General features: G+C 34.6%; 1 protein-coding gene across 5 annotated transcripts in view; it reads right to left on the bottom strand.

The window, feature by feature from the left end:
• PAN3 (poly(A) specific ribonuclease subunit PAN3) overlaps positions 1-19313 on the bottom strand; it is an 80114-nt gene that overhangs the window by 36301 nt on the left and 24500 nt on the right. For 4 of the 5 annotated variants that reach the window (XR_009485357.1, XM_059838803.1, XM_059838802.1 and 1 more), the window contains exons 5-7: positions 17263-17325; positions 8745-8906; positions 519-669 (exon numbers count right to left, since the gene is read on the bottom strand). Coding sequence is in view for 4 of the 5 variants with exons in the window: in XM_059838803.1 (XP_059694786.1) it covers positions 519-669; positions 8745-8906; positions 17263-17325 (376 nt within the window). In the remaining variant the exon portion in view is untranslated. The remainder of the gene's footprint in view (positions 1-518; positions 670-8744; positions 8907-17262; positions 17326-19313) is intronic. The other variant, XM_059838804.1, reaches the window with a different exon arrangement.

Below are 19313 nucleotides of genomic sequence, written 5' to 3'. Positions count from 1 at the left end.
GGAATTAGTTTGTATTCTACTTGGTGTTTTTAATCCAGATTTTTAAGACCTCATACGCACTCATTAATATTTTAAAAAAAACTTCTACATCACACAGTCTAGAAACATATAAAAAGAGCACATTGGTGTGTAGTAAACCAAGATCATATGCATTGTAGAATACAATGCATTTCTAGACTATGGGTAGTTTAAATACTCTCCAGGTACTGCTCTGCCAAGAACCACTTAGGACACAGTATGTGATAACTCCGCAACCCTTTTCCCCAAAAAGAGCAGAGTAAGTTTATAATTTCAATGCTGCTGTGGCTGAGCAGATTTCACAGCCTGCAGTGTGATTTCCATACTACTGGAATACAAATCCAAAGTTCCTCTGCTTTTCAATGATTGCCTTAAAATTAAGAGCTGAAGTAGGAGGTAGCTACATTTATATCCGATAAATCTGATAACTACACATATATATATATGTAGGGATATGTTTGACAAAACAAGCTGCTGTACTAGAAATCGTTACAGCTTACCTGGTGCTAACCCAGCAGTAGCAGGACTTCCCATGGAGGGGTGAGAGAACAAGGCTTGAGAGAAGGCAGACATACTTGACTGGGATACATTACTCAGCCTGGAGGTTGATCCTCCTTTGGGAATAAACTCACTTGCAGAAGGATTTGGTGTCTGTTTAAAAAACAATAATAAATTAATGTTTATTTCAAATTAGAAGGGATTTATTTGGTAAAAAATACTTTCTAGACAGGCCTACTAGTACAGGAGCTATTTTTATGGTACATACAGCTTACTGAAGAGAACAAAGAATAATGGAAGCTGGTCTGCATGAAAAATTTAGACATGTTTTTAGCTTATGTCTGAAATGCTAGAAGCAAACCTTCCATATGAGCAGCTAGTCTACAAATTCATACAACATTTTGCAGAAGGCTTTCCATAAGCATTACAAGTTGGTGAACAGACTTGACACTGAGAAAGCTTTACCACAGCTGCACAGAATGTTCTCCCATGATTTCAGCAATTCTGTCTCAAACTATCTAGCAATTTAAAATTAAAGGAGTAAAAATGATTCCTACTAGAAAAGTCATCCCTGCCTCTATTTCATATAGATCTGTTTGTTCAGTTTTTTTGTGAAGGTAACTTCTGCTTTAATTACCTGTTTTATTTAATCTAGCACCCTTAATAATAAAGTCTAATTTGGTGCCATGGAAAAAAACCAGAAGCAGAATGATGCCCAAACATCCAGTATTTGTTAGTATATAAAGCAAACACAAGCAATTTTTAACCTCTATTAAAATCAGTGCAGACAGTTTTGTAGTTTGTGATCATGGTGTTTGCTTTGAGGTGAGGTTTTTGTTTGATTGGGGCAGGGAGGGTTAGAAAAAGAAAATCCCAGTTAGAGCTCAAAAGGCAAAAAGCTTATCATTGGACAGAGAATTACAAATGACAGGAGCAGAACAAAAACTACATTAAGCCAAGAAATAAAATCAATTATTACATGAACACACTGAAAATCTTGAAGATTATTGAATTACAGGAATTAGTTTATTAAGCAATCTGCATACTATCTCTCAAAAGTGTCTAAACAAGTTAGGCAAAATAAGAAGACAGAAACAGATCCCAATAGACAAGGGATACTGTTAAAATAATCCATAACATTTTTTTACAGAAAATTATATTGGACTATTTTGGTTTCAGGCAGTTTTAAAATAACCAAATATATCAACTGTTTGTTAAATTATCAATATTAATTTTACCAATATAAAGTGGCATCAGAGAAATAAGTTAGTGCCAAATTAAAAGTGAAGTGTGAACATCAATTTAGACAGTGAAGAAAGTATTTGAGAACAGTTTCTGTTAACTGGTTTTTAATACCTTTATCTGATTACTCCTGCCAAGTATCATAGTATTAATGTATTTCAATGCAGTGAAAAAGAAGGTTCTCAAAGTTGTAAAATTAAAGAAGATGCCCAGGTTTAAAAGCAAATAGCAAAAATATTCTACCTTTAATCACACAGTAAATTTTAACCACCATCCACTTTCTGATATCAACTACCACCTTATTTGTCACCTTACATGTGCATGTTTCTGAATATTGAAGGAACAGCTACAAGTAAATATGCAGACTGTGAAGTAAAACATTTAAATGGGTAAAGTGTTCACATGAATTTTAAAACTCTTTAATCACACCTCAGGAAAACAAGATATACAGTAATACAGCAAAACAAATGGTAAGTTGAATTATACAGACTGAAAACACATAACTGACTCATTTATACTCAAAAGGTAATATTCTGGATTTATCTGAATTTAGGTACATGAATAACTAAGAACAGTGCTCCTCTAGATAAAAACTGGCATGCAACCATTCAGTGAAATCTGCATTGAAACTGAAGAAAATTACACAGGTGGTAAAGCACAACTTTTCCAAGCAGTGGTAGAGCTAAATAGCCATCAAACAAAACAACTGGGAGACCAAGGGACAGAATTTGCATCATCTTGCTAAAAGAACACAATTCCAAGGAAGTACAAGATCTACATTTTTCCACTGCTAAAAGTAGCAATGACACATCCACAGCTCTATCACATCTAAATACTGTGTCAACCAGGCAACAAGGGTGGGACATGCCACTAGGAGCATGCAAGCAGAGAAAAAGACACCTTCTGGAAGGTAACTCACTTTCCTAGAACAACTGAGAGAATGCCCAAAATCCCATCTGATCATTTTCACCTACTGATTCAAACTCCTATCACACAGAGATGCTTCTTATTTCTAATCGCATTCTGCAAATTTTCATAGACCAGTTTTTCTGTCTAAAAGTCACTTACTAAAATGTTACTTACTTGCAAAAAGGTACTTACTTACTAAAAGTTACCTATGACCATCTAAATTTTTAAATGCAGCTTCACTTTAAGAAAGAGCTCCACTTCAGGTGTTTTAATTTATCCAAGTAAAAGAGTCAAACCCAGGAATCTGCTAAGGCTGATCTGGTTTATGCTGTAGAATTACAAACAGTAATGGGTCAAGTGTGAGGGAAATTCAGTTTCATTCCATTATTTGATATCACAACTCAGGAGGAGCATCAAAGCTCAGTAAGATGAAGTTGTTTTTACATAACTTTGATGAAAATGTTGTGTATGAGTAAACAGCTTTGATTTATGAAGATAGACCCTATACCATGAAAGCCTGTTTTACTTCTCTTCATGTTGTGATGCTACCAACATGAAGCTGCAATCCAAGACTTTTCCCACTGGTAAAAAAGGTGATTTAAGTTTTGGTTACAATTTTAAAAGACCCTTCCATCTTCAAATTGTTTTCTAAATATAGAAAAATACTCAAGTTCCACAGTCACTAACCAGAATAAGTGAATCAAAGTAATACAGCAAATTCTAGTGATTGGTGGTCAAAGCTAGCAAATACTTTCAGACAATTTGAAGCTTAAGCCCCAATCCACATTTAAATTCATTACATCTATGTGAAGCTGCAGTTCTTAAAAAGGTTCTTCTATGCTTTTGAAGACATTTTATCTAAAGTAAAGTATTCTTTTTTCTGAAAAGAGTTTTCTTGCATGAAAATAATTAAAATAATGAGGCCAGATTAAGTGACCAAACTAAGTGAGGGAATGTACTATTACTATTAGCTTTTTAATATTTAATATCTTAATTAGTTTTGAATCTTTGTAGATAACCATTTTACAGCAATGGCCATGCAAATATGCCAAAATTAGAAAAGCCACATTCTTAGTGGCTAATGATTCAAAGTATTATATTCTTGGCCTGAAAAATATCCTACTTTCACTCTGTCAAGTCATAATACAAAGTATAAATTCCAGTTTTAGCTTTACATTTGGATCTATGGTCAGTTTGAAAATCTGTTTAAATAGTAACCATGCTTTAGAACCCAACCAAGTATTCTTACAGTTTTTCCATTTGAGCCCTACCAGACTTCCCAAGACGACATTAAAAAATTAAAACTTTTATAAGAATGAAAATAATCTAGAGATCTTCTTAGTGAAAACATTTTCTTCATTCTGTATTATGTTTAAATGTTGCAAAAGTACAGCTTTTAAACAAATGTCATTTAATTACTAATTAATTATTCATCTCAGAATAAAGTAACTTATTCATGCTAGATGAGGCTTAAAATTTTAAGCCAGAATAAATCAGGATTGGTAAAATATGTAGAGAAAATGGGTATTGAAAACTGTTATTAATTTTCAAGAGTTACCAGAAGAATGGGCATGCATTCATGAATCATGTAATGATTCAGAATCATGTAATGATAATGCAATACTGGGATGTTAAAAAGTAGCAGATGTACTTCTAAACCCAAAACAATAAAAAAAGCCTACTAGCACTGTCTGCATTGTGTTAAATAAGTCTAATTTCAGTTTCAAATGCACACACCCCATAAAAAAGCACACACAAAATTTCAAAATGCTAATCAACATGTCTTCAATTAACAACATAAAAGAAAAGGAAGTACAGCTGTGTCAGCTACGTTATGCATTTCTAGCAAACCACCTAAGGTGACTTCTGACACCTTTGCTAAAATTGCCATCACTCCCTCTTCCTCTCAACCTTGCCAACTGAAATGTCATCTACCTTCTTCCAATATATTAATAAAGATGCTTCAAACTAAAGCAGTAAAGCAATTTCCCTAATTGCTACCTGAATTTCTTTATCATGCATTTGCAGAATGATTCCATGAAGAAATTTCATCTAAATACCCCATTCTTAGATTCTTTATGTCCATGCCTCTTTTCAGTCAGCTTTGCAAAGAAACTTCCAAAGACAGAGTCCATCCAGCTCCACTTACAAAAACAATTCCTACACTTCTGTACATCACAGTGAAATAAAACTTTATAAAATACAGTCCAAATAAAGGCTGGTTTTAGCCACAATGCAATTACTAAGGATGGAACCAAAAAAGTACAAAAGGAGGCCAGGACTATTAAATGACTCATTTGTGTCACCAGTCAACTCAGAATTTGTCTGGTGACTTTTATGCTTTTACAGGTATTAAAACAAAATAAAATTAAAATGTAGCATGGAAGGGAGTAAAAAAATATTCTATGAGTATCACAAAAAAAAAAAAAAAAACCCACTCCAGAATAATTCAAGGGTCCGTAAAAGAATGTACAGATGAAAGCAAAGAGCAAGCCAAGGACCTAAGCTGAAGACCATCACTGGAAAGACTACACAGCAGCATGTGGCATTACTGTATGTTAAGAAGCTGCACACAAGAGATTTCTGTAATCCAGAAATAAAATCAAAATTCCTGTTTCATCAATTATAAACTTTGATACACATGATTTGTCCTTACGCTCCTCAGTGATAAACTTGCAAGACCCCAATGCTGTACTAATTAATAAATGAATCCTCAAAGTGCCTTGAAGTACTGAAGTGAGCTGGAATACAGGGATGTACAAGTTATGAAGCCTTTGGAAAGTCATGCAGGGATCCCACAGGAATACTGGAAACCACTCTTCTCTCTCATTTCTCATTCAGCATCTCTCAACATAGCTGTACAGCAGCAGCAGCAGAGACACCACATCAGCTTCAGAGGCCGTAATAGCTTGGTTCCGGTTCCTCATTCAACCAAAGCCCAAAGCCAGCGACCTAACTCAAAAAGTAGGCCAATCTCATTTGATTTCAGAAGGATGTGCTAATGTACTTACCATGCTAGAAACTGGATACAAGCCTCTTTGTTCTCTTTTTATGTTCTCCTTCACTTCCAAATTTATGCTGATCTGTTCTGACACCCCAAATTACATAATCATGTAATGGTTACAGAAAACCACCACTTACCCACAACTATGCTACAAAGCAGGGCACTCCTTTACCAATCTATTTTTGTCACAGTTTTCATAGTATCTCTTAGGAATACAGAAACATGCAGAAGTTTTTATTGAGCTGAACATGTTATTTTGTTGCTGTTGTTGGGTTTTGGGCTTTCTTTGTTGTTTTTTTAATAGGCAGAGGTTCTATACGAGGAGATTGACTTTACAGAGCATTGTTGCAATTCCTCCAAGGACTCCTTGTCAGCCATGAGTTCAGGAAAGGATGCATTTCGTGATGTCAGAGCAACCCAGAAGACATGGGAGGTTGCCAAGGACTTCAAAGCAAATCTTTCTATCCCACCATTGAATTTGTGTAACATGCTACATTATTATAATTACTGTGACAAGTCATCACATCACTCCAACAATAGGCTCTAATAAATTTCAATTTGCCAACATTATTACTTATGTAACTCTACTGCTCTCACAGAAGAATTAAGAGTCAATTTAATTAAAACTGGGTAAAATTACTTGGCTAAAGATTTATTGGTTTATAAACCAGACCATAGGCTCAGACAAAACTATTAGCGAAGTCCTGTTACAACTGGCAAGCAGATCTCACTAAAAAGTAAACTTTAAAATTAGATTTGTAATATTTTCATGTTTCTTTAACAAAAATCCTTCAAAGTACTGTAAAAACATCTAACATTTTAGAGGTCTATGCTCCTAATGCAACATACTTGAAAAACTTCATTTCTATTAATATTTTTTGCTCAAGAAACAAAAAAAATCAGGTTTTGATGGTGTATAAGAACTAATCCGTATAACTAAAATGTAACAATTCCTACTATTCTAAGGAGGATAACATTTGCTATTATAATATATTTCATGCGGTAGTATAGTAGCTCAAGACATTTCCTAATATAAGGTAGGATACATCACTACAAAACAAACTTTGATTTGGGTTTTTTCTTCTTTTTTAATGCAGAGTCCAATTCACTCTGCAGACTTCACTTTTAATCATTTAACTGTAACACCATATTTAAACAAAACAAATTGAGATTATAAATTCATAGCCATGCAGGAGTAACAGTTAAATTATTTTACAATGCAAGTTTTAACTCCTTTCCTTCTTCAGTCTTGCCAGACTCCACAGTTGCTCTTCAATCCCTCCTGTTTCTCCTCCACTTCTTATTTATTATGGCTAGCACATCCTTCTGTTCATATTTCCACCTCATGTGCTTATTCATGCTTTGTTAAAGCCCACATCTCCATGGGAAGCAACACAACTGTATCATGTAATACAAAATCTTCAGCCACGCATACTTTTAATCCATTTTGCAGCCAGGATTCTGGTGTAATAAAGGAGCCTGGAACTGTACCCTTCTAAAGCTACGTGCTCTGCAGCCAGTCCCAAACACTGCCAACCTCAGAAAGCATGGGGACCTTGAGCTTCCTTTCCTGTGCCACACTTTGAACAATACTTCACAGCGCATAGGCACTGTGAAGACAACTGCTCCTGGCAAGAAGCTTCAAGTTTCAGGCCACTGTCTCTCCAGCCTCCAAAAGCAGTAAGTCCTTTTGTGTCTAATCTAAATGGAGTAGATTAACAACAAAGCTTGTTGCATCACTGTACAGCAAGAAAACAACAGACGACAGGAGTGCAAACAGGACTTTTTTTGCACCTTAACGTCCACCTGAAAACTGAAGACCAATTTTCTGCTTCTCCCTTCTCAAAACAACTATCTTTAATTACAACTTACATTCACTCTAAGATACACACAATAAATTCAGTTTGTCAATCTTCTTTGCCTTCAAAACAGTACTGCTTCACAGGGTCTCACCACTGTCCTTCGAGCTTACCTGGTCCTTCCAACAATGTTTCCTTAAAGCTTCACCTTTTCTCCCTCAGTGACTATGCTGCCTCCCCAGCAGCAAAAGGGCCAAGACAGGTCCAAATGTCCCTAGATAACATAGCACGATGCTGCCAACATCATGCTGCCCACGACTGTTCATTTCAGTAACACAGAGATGTCCAAACATCAAATAATGCAAAACTAGTATCAGCGTGGAAAGGAGTTCCTACAAGCGTCACGTTGGCCCTTACATGGCAGAAATTCAGTGAACTGAAAGAAAATCCTAAAGTGCCACAAGTTCTAATTACAAGTCTGTTATCAATTTACCCACTTAATTCACTTAGAAAACACTAAAAATAATATAACTGTCATAAGAAGACTAAAATAGCAATCTCTGAGGAATCAAAAGCACTACACAAGTGAAAACAGTTAGCAGCAGTGGTACAGCTCCCACCACTGTAATAATTTCCATCTAAATTTCACTTAAAGGGACATGAAGCAGATTCATCCTAGGCTAAAATTATTCTTCATTTTCATCCCAAGGATTACCTACTACTTCAGTAGAGAGATATTTCAATCCACCTGTACCACCCCCATCTTACAGCGCTGAAGAAGATTCAGGCATGAAGTTAAGTAATGGTAAGAGTAGCATACACTTCTCAAAGCAAGCTGAGAAGTATAAACTATCCCAACATAAAAATTAAAAATTTATACTTTCTGATCATGATGGCAATGTCTTAAAATTCTGTACTGAGGACATCTATTTGCATTGTGTCAATCATTTTAACAACAATGACTAATTTTACCAGTAAAAATCTTCCTCAGGTGAGAATTAAATATTGTGGTTGTTTGCTTTTAGAATACATTAAATGATTACTTTTGCTCCTTCTCCGCAGATTATACCAAAATCAAGTAAAGCACATAGCTCAGCAACGGGTGGAGCTAATTAAATATCTCCAAATCACTCTCTTAGAGGACCACTGTGTCTATTATGTGAAATAAATATTTGATCTTAACTCATACTTGGAGTAACTCTTTCTAACATTTTCCAGAATTAAAAATAAACATCCAAAATACTGAAAAAATTACTAGTAAAAAATAATTTTACCTGTAAATTGTTTTCTGTGACTCTGTTCCACCAAACCATATTGATGGGTACTCCTGTTTTACACCTGTCAGCCAGACAGCCAATAGGGTTCTTTGATTTTCTTGCTTTTGATCCCACCGGAACTATCCTCTCATCCAGCATTCCCAGTCGATACTTCCTGGGCTATGAAAAAGAAGGAGAGAAACCAGGCCACTCCTAACAACCCTCATCCTAAAGCTACACTAAAATAGGTATTGCATTGTGATATGATTTTGGATTGGTGGAATAGGAAACAATTTGCAAGTAAAATTTAACTGAGACTGTTTCCTTTCAATCCTGACCATTTGGTTACAATAAATAATGCTTTAAAAAAATTTAAAAGAAAATAAACTTCAGAGACTACTAATTATTTGTAAGCAAAATCATCCATTACAAGTCAGCCACTGAAATAATGCACAAAATTTGGAAATTCTGTCCAAATGAGAAATTGTTAAAAAAAAAAAAAATCCATGTTTTCAAAATAAATACCTTCAATCACATCATAATAATGAACACCTCCTTTGAAATTTCTACCAAACAAATTTTAAATTCAAATTTGCCATGACTCATCTCCTGAAAATTTGCTTTTAAAAATCAGGTAAAACTGAGTAGCCAATTGCAGCAGAACTCTGAGAAAAACATTCCTGCTTGGGTTAGTACTTAAAAAAAATAACTTCAGCTACTGTCTTAAGTGAAAACAGACAAGAATTACTATGACAAATGCACTGGGAACTGTCATAAAATTGAGAAAATAAAACACATTTGAGGAAGTTAACATGCAGGAATTACTTGCACCTCATTAACCGTGACATTTCTACTACATTGGCAATGATCTCTACAAATGGAACTATTTATAAAGAATGATATGAACATTAAATTCAAAAGGCACACTGTAAAAAAGAAAATCTGTTAAATACTTTCAAACAGGTAATGTACAGAAGTTTTCAAGATTTCCCTGTGCTTCCAAACCTATATGTATCTACCTAGATAGTAAATATCATCAAAATAAATATTTTAGCATCTATGCTTATTTAGACCAGGGCCTTTTACGCCAATTATATCAATAACTGGATCAAATTGCAGGGGTTGGCTGGTTTTCTTTTGCTGTGGGGTTTTGTTTGGGCATTTTTATGTGACAGTGCAACTATCATCTCAATACAGATCACTCTAGGTAATCAAGGCTTAACTTACCTTTGTTCAGGTATCTACTTCACCTAGCACCTTGGAAATCTTAGCAACATGTACCTTCATACACACTTTACAAATTATACCTCAGGAAATGAGGTAATCTAATCAGAGAACATTTCCCACTCACACAGAAACAATTTGTAAAACACAGAACAAAACTACCATAAAATGGCTGCAAAAACAAAACCTGAACAGATTCTCTCCTCTACTTTCCTGGAACCTTTTAGGCTGAAAGCTTTGGAAAGAATTAAAACTCAGTAGAGTCAACAGTACCTCATTTTCCAAAAAACCCAAACAAAGCAACCCCTCCAAAAAACCCACAAACAAAACAACAAAAAACACCCAAGGATACCAACATGGACTGTGAACTACAAAGGCAATAAACTCCACAGAGGAGTAAACCAAACATAGTAACAATAAACAAGACTGAATTTAAGCATACCAATTAGAAATCTGCGATGGGTAGCACAAAGTCCTCCTGCAGTTCAAACACACACCCGATCATGGTAAATCTAAATACTGGTTGTTCATTTGGAGAAACACTCAACTATTGGGCAACTTATCTCAGTAAATCAGAAAGACTACTAAAATTCTAACCTGCAAAGCCATTAGAGCTGAGATGCTGGACATTCAAGCAAGATTGGACTTTAGGGCAGGGTTTGAATACAGTATGTATTTTTCTTAGGCCAACTATTGGAAACAATATAATGACAGGTAACAGTTTCCCTGGAAGCTTTCCCCTCTCTCTTTCTCTCCCACCATGCTCTACCAAGTGCAGGGGCACAGTCTGCCTCAGACTATTGGACTACAAGCCAGTGCCCAAACATACTTCCATTCACAAAGGGTTCTTCTCATCTTGAATAGTTACTGGCTGTCTACAAATATTTTGAAAAGGAGAACCAAAACAAAGGAGGACATAAGCCAATCTGGAGGAAGACTATTTTTGTCACAACAGGATTCAGATTCCAGACAACAGGAGGAAACTGTATTCTAGGCTTTATGAAAGATCATATAGAGACAATATTAATTAATGTTCCAGTAGTAGCAGTTCTTTACTTACTTGTAATAAAAAATGAAATTAAGCACTAGATGAATCTAAAGAAACACTTTTTCCTTTCACTACTTATCATAAAACAGTAGGAGATTGCTAGGTCAAGATATCTTTATTTAGACAGACATTAGAAGATAGAATAGACAATATTAAATTTGGAAATAAATTTTAGTCTATGTGCACCAAAGTCATTGTAAATAACACTTGTTCTCAATGAGCAAACTTGGATCTGATTTAGAAATGCAATCTGAATTTAAAGGTAATCAGAAAACAGTATCTGCCAAGAGGAGAGATTCAACAGAAGGAAAAGCAAATAGATCGAGAAGTTTCAGTAAGTGTATCAACCTTGCTATATCCCTGACCTCCACACAGAGCAGCAGGAAATAAAACAACACAAACAGGTCACCTTAAAATGAGCAAGAACTCATCAACCACTGATCATTTCTGAACATACATACATATATATATATATATATATATGCATACATATATATATATATATATATATATATATGTAAGTATGTAAATATATCTACCTAAAACACAGAGGGCATGACAATCTGGACAAATTACCCAAATTAGCAAACTTTTCTGCCTGGGGACAATTTCTCTGGGATGTTTACAAAAACAGTTGGTTTTTTGCATTCCCTACAGTCTACGAGGTAAAAAAACTGTTCAGATGTAGTAATTACTGGCTGCAAATGTTTACATGAGGCAGGGAACAGCTAACTACCTTTAATTGCCAGCAACAGCTTAGTTTCCCCAAGGGTGAGAAGGGCAAGCATTTTCAACCATAGCTAATAATTATAACCCTTGCCCTGCAGAACCAAGCTACTGCCAGCAATTAATGATAGGAGCCTACTGGTTGGCATAATTACTAGGAAAGATAAATCCCTAAAGTCTGAAAAACATTACACTTGAAACAAAAGAGAGGCACTCCAGAAAGTCCTTCCTAAGTAGCATCTTCGTGTGAGAACACTACTAATGATGATTAACTTCACTAGCCCATGCTAAAAAGTATTCCTCAAGTCAGTTTAATTATTTGGTTCTCATTCATTCAACAAGAACCTTGGGAATGTGTTCAGCAACTCTATTTTCTTCCTACTATTTGCTGTAACAGTACCTTTGCCCCTAGTTCCTCCTTTTTCAAGGACAGGGGGCAATATCAAACTCCCCTTTTTTAATTCAGGATTAAACTGAACTCTAGTGTAAGATGTTCCATGGCTATCCTAGAGGAATAAATTTAAGCAAGAAAATACCTATAAACATTCAAACTATAATGACTTTCATGCAGTATTTAAGTCTAGATAAGCTGACAAATCAAAGTAAACAATTGCAAAGTTTTCTTCTACTGAAGATCTGCAACTTATTTTTTTTAGGAACACTCAGGTCCCAAATTACATTTCTGTTCCTTAAAATGCATTTACCTCTAGCAGGCTTTGAATTTTAGATTTACAAGCCCTTTTCAGTACCAAAACATACCCAATTAAGTCTACTATCCAAACATGAGCAGGCTATTGTGTTTCAAAGTATTGTGAAGAGTCTGAGCTATGGTAATGCTGTCTATGTGCTTCTACTGTCAAACCAAAGAGAAGTCATTTTAAGCCTTCTTCATCACAGGCTAAATGAAGCAGCATTACCTTAAATTACTATAGCTAAAAGTTATCACACTAGCATTAGCTAGGGCTCATCTGTTGATGACGAGCTGATTGTATCCGCACATACAAAAAAAAAATTACATTCTCAAACAGAAAATTTTAAAAATACACAAAGTCACACTTTTCTTGTACTACTTACTAGACTACCAAAATTATGCAAGACACAATTTTAAATTTCAACGCTGACTTTTGAAAGGCCTAATCTTTTTTAAATTAATGGCAAAGAGACCATTAGAAAAAAAGGTTAAACACTCAGCTAGGCTGCCAGTCTACTGAAAAAGGAGTAATGTCTGTCTTATTATGCCTTTAAAACGAAAACCAAAACAGAAGTTCTTGGTGTCTTTATTGCTACTTTCATCCAACAATTGATTAGCTGGAATAAGCCAGTATTTGAAACACCAAGCCATAGATATGAACTTCAATACACTATTGAGCCCAAAGCTTTACAGGCACAATCAGCTAAGCAGTACCTTAACTGTGAATACAACTCTGTTACTGTCTATTACTGAACCCAGTGAAGTGATACACCTGAACCTGAGTTCTGGTCAACAGGAATATCCTAACAGACTTTTAAACTTAAAAGACAGTTTTTCTTTTTCATATTAACTGTTAAACTGTTTAAGTTTTGTAGCCAATAAAGCTGCAATACCCCTTTACATGGATTGGAATAACTGCTAACCAAAATACCCTCTCTACTCTTCCTTTTTTATTACAACCAGTGGGAAGTGGGAGACAGGCAGACCACTCTTGTGGTTTTTTTATCTCCGCTTCTGAAGGCCAGAACCAATTTTTTAATTTTTGATATCTACAAAAACAACTGAATAGGAGCTTGGTCAACAGCTTAAAAATAATTGTGTGGTTGGCTGCTATTTGTTTTTGGGTGGAGGTTTTTTTCCCTTATGAAAAAAAGAAGACTACTATTTGTAATGCTCACAAGTTTGGAGTTTAGAATACTATACATTGATATTACACACATTCAACAGACTAGACACCCTTCCATACAGATTGCTCATGAAAACCTGGGTTTGGCTGAGGTTAGAATTTCATTTGTATAAAAGTATCTGTACAATACTTTTCACTAGTTGAAAAGCATCATACAGAGAGAAAACAAAATGCATTCTTCTATCCCAAGAAAACTCGAGTGTGACATTTGGCATGGAAGTGTGTCTTATTCTAGAACAACATATCTGATCATTGCAAAAAAAAATTTCTTGATTTAAACAAATTTTAGAGATGCAATAGATCAGGCACTATATCAGATATTTTAAACCATAGCTAAGGGAAACTTTTCAGGCGAACATACTAAAATATTTTCTTCCATGAGTAGATATGCTGAAGGCATGAAAATCTTGAAGAGTTCAGAAGCAGCAAAACTGACATAAGTCAAATGCTTTCTCATCAATTTTGCAGCATAACTATGCTGCGATGAGGTATGAATTACCACAGCTTTAAATCCTGGCATGGATTTAATTATATTGACAAACTTCTTTACTAAGAAATTCATATCATCTGTTGAATTGATGTAAACTGGTGGAAAAGCAGACTTTTTTCTACCACCATTAAAGTAGACAGTTCTAATTATAGCGAAGACTTCTCAGAGTACCACCACCCCAAGATGTACTTTCAAAAACTCCACTACTAAATGAACATTATGGGCAAACCACAGATTTTCTTGGTGTTTAAAGGTTTCTTTTAATAGGACAGAAATTTTTTTGTAACTTACAAAAAGTGGGAAAATCATGCATAGTTACCAAATATATAGGTAAGAGGGTTAAAGACTGATGCAGTTTTTACTCTGGTCTTTAATAGGCATGATTTCTCAAAAGTGGTATATTTTCTAGCTGCCTTAAATATTTGTACAGTGCCTTCAACTAATGTGTGCACAAGTTTAAAAAAATTTTTATTATTTTACTGCAAATCACTCTTAAAGACTACATACACCTTGTCATAGCAAGAATCAAACAAAGCTTGTAAATATAAATAAAAGCATCCAGCTTATCAGTTACATTTGAAGTTGACTTCAAATACAAAAAAGGATGAGGCAGCAAAATGTATAAGTGTTACATATTTTTAAAGGGAAATGCTTTTATAATTTGACTTATATATCATACTGATCACTAATTCACACACAAAAATAAAAGAAAATAATATTTCCTCTAATGTCACACTTAGAAGTGAAAAATACATATTTATCCAAATAGTAACAACTAAGACAGAAAGAGCATACAACCAAGGAACAATTCCAATAACTAACTATTCCAGGAAAAAAATGTAAAGCAGGTTACATTATATTATATCCTTGGAAAACATTTTAGAGCACAGTACTACCTACAAACATTCATTAGTCTTCTCATAAAACGTAGTCCTTCTGCATTGCTGCAATAACTGTTTTCAGCACCAACTATCATGTTTTATTATTGCAGTATGGGTGCATAAAGCCCAGAAGGAAAAATTTAGGTTTGAAATACAAATTTAGCCCAGGTACATTATAGAGTCTGTGTACCCATAATTCTGTCTCAGAACACAGTGACATGATGCTTGATCATTACCACTCAACTCATCAGAACATGATTCGTGCTTCTGAGATCGTATGCAGGAGGCTCTGAAAGGTGAAAACTGTCTCGACACATTTTCATTAAAAGTAAATTCAGCAAGACCAGACATGACACATACAGCTTTTCAATGAACACCACTGAACTAGATAATGATCAGGTATTAGAGGTGTCAAGATAGAGCTGGAAACAGGAAGCTGGAGAGAAATACAGTTTCCCAACAGGTAACAAAACTAGATGGGAGGCAGGACACTCAAAAATAAAATAGCAACCGTTTAAGTCTTCAGAATTTAATATCCACAGGACCTGAAGTTATCTTTATTGTTTTCTTTTAACTTGAGAAGTAAAACTCTTCTCATACTCCTTAAAACGCTTGCACTTATGTACTAGGCTTACAGGTAGTCTTTGCTTAAAATAATTTTCTATGCACATTTATTTCTGCTGATCAAAGTAAATTAATTAAGTCTGCTGTCAGTCTCCCTTGCTGTTAATCTCCACAGATGGCGCTCAACAGCTGCACCCTGTCTGGGGTGAACTTCACTTCAGACAATCTCTCTTATACCTTCCTTTCCAATCTAGAGTTTTTGTCCTTGTCTTTACTCACCTAAAACCAATGGAAGGCATTCAAGAAAAAAATTTCTTGAAAATACATAAAAAGCAGCATTAAAATTGTGTTTATAGAATTGTTCAGTTCAGCAATTAGTTCACCCCTTGCAGCCTGTGAACTGAAGTTATTCTCACCTTAATGGACCTCCTCTAGGTATGACCGAACAATTAAAAAAATGAAATGGAAATAAGTCAGTGTTAGAAACTTTTCTTAAGAGTTCAGTTTTCATGAGGATTGAAGGTATGAAAAAACAAATTAATATGTAAAAGTAAATGCTTTTCACTATCCTGTAAGGCTGACCAGTGACAAGCACAGGAACCTTTTAGCCTGGATTGGTGGCAACAGTCTCAGAACAATTCTAAACAAAAGTTTCATAATATATTTTCGTCTTAGTGCATTAACCTGTCATGTCCCTGATAGCAAATTCTGATCAGTTATGTCACACAAGTTTTATGAACTGTTTACCAGAAGCACCAAAATGAAAGACAGAACTTTTCCAAACAGATCATTTCAGGTTTAGAGAGGAGCACTTTTCTAGATAATGGCTACAGTCAACTTGAGAAAAACATCCAGAAGTTCAAGTTCAGAATGCCACCGTATTTTTAACAAGCATAACATGTATTTAAAGAAAAAAAATTTAAAAAGCATGACATCATTATTCTTGGGAAAGGGTGTTAGTCTATTACTAACTCTAGCTTTTGTTCCATGCTTCACAAATCCTATTTGTGCATTGTAGATTAATACTTACCTAAAAATCTCTTATAGGAAATTCACTTTAGGGTTGCTTGTCTTACTGCATGTGGAGTTACAATAACCAGACAGTAAATCCAGAAGGTTTTACAGTTGACAGAACCTCCACCAAGGCTCAATCTACTGAAATACTTAGCTCCTTTGATTTCATTTTAAGTATCCTATAAAAATGTCTTTAAACAGTAATCTTAGCTTTCCTGAAATCTAAAATTGAAATGCAGTTTAATAACTTCTAAAAAGAGATAATTATCTCAAGAATGTTCATAAAAATTCAAGGACTATGTTTACTTTTTGAACAGAAAGTAGAATGGTTCTAAATATCAAATAATGAAAAGCAAATTAAATAGCTCTGTCATACTAACTAGCTTCAAAAATACTGTCCAATTAAAAAGTAAGGATATTCAGAATTACAATCATCAACTTATGTTTAGTATTTTATTGATTGTGAATATTTCTCCATATGGCTTGCCCATTATTAAAGGGCTGCCAGTGTAAATTGATCAGCAATATCCAGAGACAATCAATAAACTTGCTTAACAGAACTACATAGTACATGCTTTTACAGAAACTGTTCAGTTTTACACAACACAAACATGCAGTTTTTACATAGTTCTAAATAACTTAATACTTCAAAATATTACAAATTAGAATTGTGATATTTTTAAAGGAAAGCAATTGTTCTTTATTCACTTACCAAGACTGTATTATATCTGTCCTCCAAGTCAGTGATAAACGAAGGAAATGCTGGTTTTGCCAGCTAGTTCAGAACAAACAAAACCTTAGACTTGGGCTCTTAATAAGATAATGGAGACTTTTTCAAACAGTAGATGTTGTAAACATGTACATTTGAACTAGTCATCAAGGCTCCCTTTATACAGCAGGCACCAAGCACTGGCCTAATAAACCTCATTGTTCAAGCTCCAAACAAACTCCAGTTAATGGGGTAGAGGGGAATCACACAAGGTTTTAAATACCTGGTTCTCAAGCATTTAGTGCTTTTAAGGAAATCACTTCAGACAATTTGGATATTGTAATAAAAATACTAAAAATATTTTAAAACTACATCGTAACTACTTGCAATGTATTGACTGGCAGCAAAAGTCAGTCATAAAGCTTATTAATTTCTCATAACTTTAGCAATCAATTTTTGTCCACTTAAAGCAATCATTAACATCTGGTCATTTCCAAAGTATTTTTCTCAGAGAAAGCTAAATGTTTCTTTAAACTATTCATCTCCCTGTGCTGACAATAGAGGGAGCCTGGATGCCTAGATTTACACAGCTCAAATAGTATTTTATCCAAACTTCCCCATTACTAGTATTTAACAACCTTTAATACAAGCATACATTACAAAATAGCAGTCATAACAAAAAAAAAATTATTATGCAAAGAAAAATACAAACCTCTTTAAATTAATGCCAGTTATAGCTGAAATGCTAACCAGAAAAAATAACCAAGTTATTCAATTTCACAGCTAAAACTTATTCTTAATACTATTTTAGCAGCCAGCGCCTTAATTTGCTCATTTTTCTTGAGGAAAGAATACATGAAGTCAGAAAGCAGGCTGAAACACTATTTGAGTTTTGAGGTATTTGTGCTTTACAAGCAAACATTAATTGGTTTGTTTTTCACTTTGTACTGCTTAACTTTGAAGTCTTTTTAGAGAGCAGTCATTCTTGCAATACTTCTGTTTGACAGCTTATTTTCTTTGGTGCATGTGGTTTGCACACAAGCACAAATTTACATCCAAGTATATACATACATATGTGTATATATTGGCTCTCAATGCCTGTGTTAAGGAGGAATGTACAATTATTTTTTCATTTTTACCAGCCTTGGAAGTGGATAAGCAACACATTTATAGTTCTTTACTTCCAACTCTCAGCACACTGTACTGGCATTAAGGAAAAGAGCAATGCAGATATTCCATGTAGTTTGGAGACATTGTAATATTAGAAAATTAACGTTCAGCAACACCATTTATATTTAAAAACCAGTGTGATGGACCAACTATAGCAATTATCTTTAAGCGCAATCTTCACCTGCAGGAATAATACAGAACATGTTGATGTAGTTTGCTTTCATTATTTACTACATGAAAGCTCAGGATAACGTGGCTAATAGTAGAGAACATGAAAGTCATCAGTGAAAATAAAACTTAATTGGTTGGGATAAGATAATGTCTGGTTTTGATAAGTTCATGAAAATGAGACAAAACTCTCACATAATCAAATTTTTGTCTCTTATTTCAGCCACTGAGTGCATAACTGGAAAACACCACAACTTGCACAGCTGCAGGTCAAAGATGTTTGAAGATGCTGTCTAGCCCTCAGCAAAGGAAAGATTTCTCAATACAAATTAGAGGGACGGAAAAAAACCCCCAAACTCTCACTTCCCAATGATAACAGTGTCTTTTAACCTAAATGCATTTCAAACTGTTAATTACTATCATAATGTACAAAGAAATGGGAGAATTGATTCTTAACGTATTCTGATCTTGCTCCCATAAAGGCTTGCAGATTACATGACCCTTACTAGAATAAAAATAATTTGTTTTCAAATTCAATGGGCTACATACTGGGTTTCATATTCTATAAACTTCAGTTTACAAGTGCCTGGAGTATTTCTTATCTGCAACAGCTGACTGATCTGATGTAGCAAAAATGAAGTAGTAAGATCTTATTTATATCAGCAGCAACACATTAAAATAAATCTAGTAACATCAGAAGAATTATCCTTATTTCA

This window comes from Haemorhous mexicanus, chromosome 2 (genome assembly GCF_027477595.1).
Source record: "Haemorhous mexicanus isolate bHaeMex1 chromosome 2, bHaeMex1.pri, whole genome shotgun sequence".
Taxonomy (NCBI): Eukaryota; Metazoa; Chordata; class Aves; order Passeriformes; family Fringillidae; genus Haemorhous; species Haemorhous mexicanus.
This window is presented reverse-complemented; position numbering and strand designations above follow the sequence as displayed.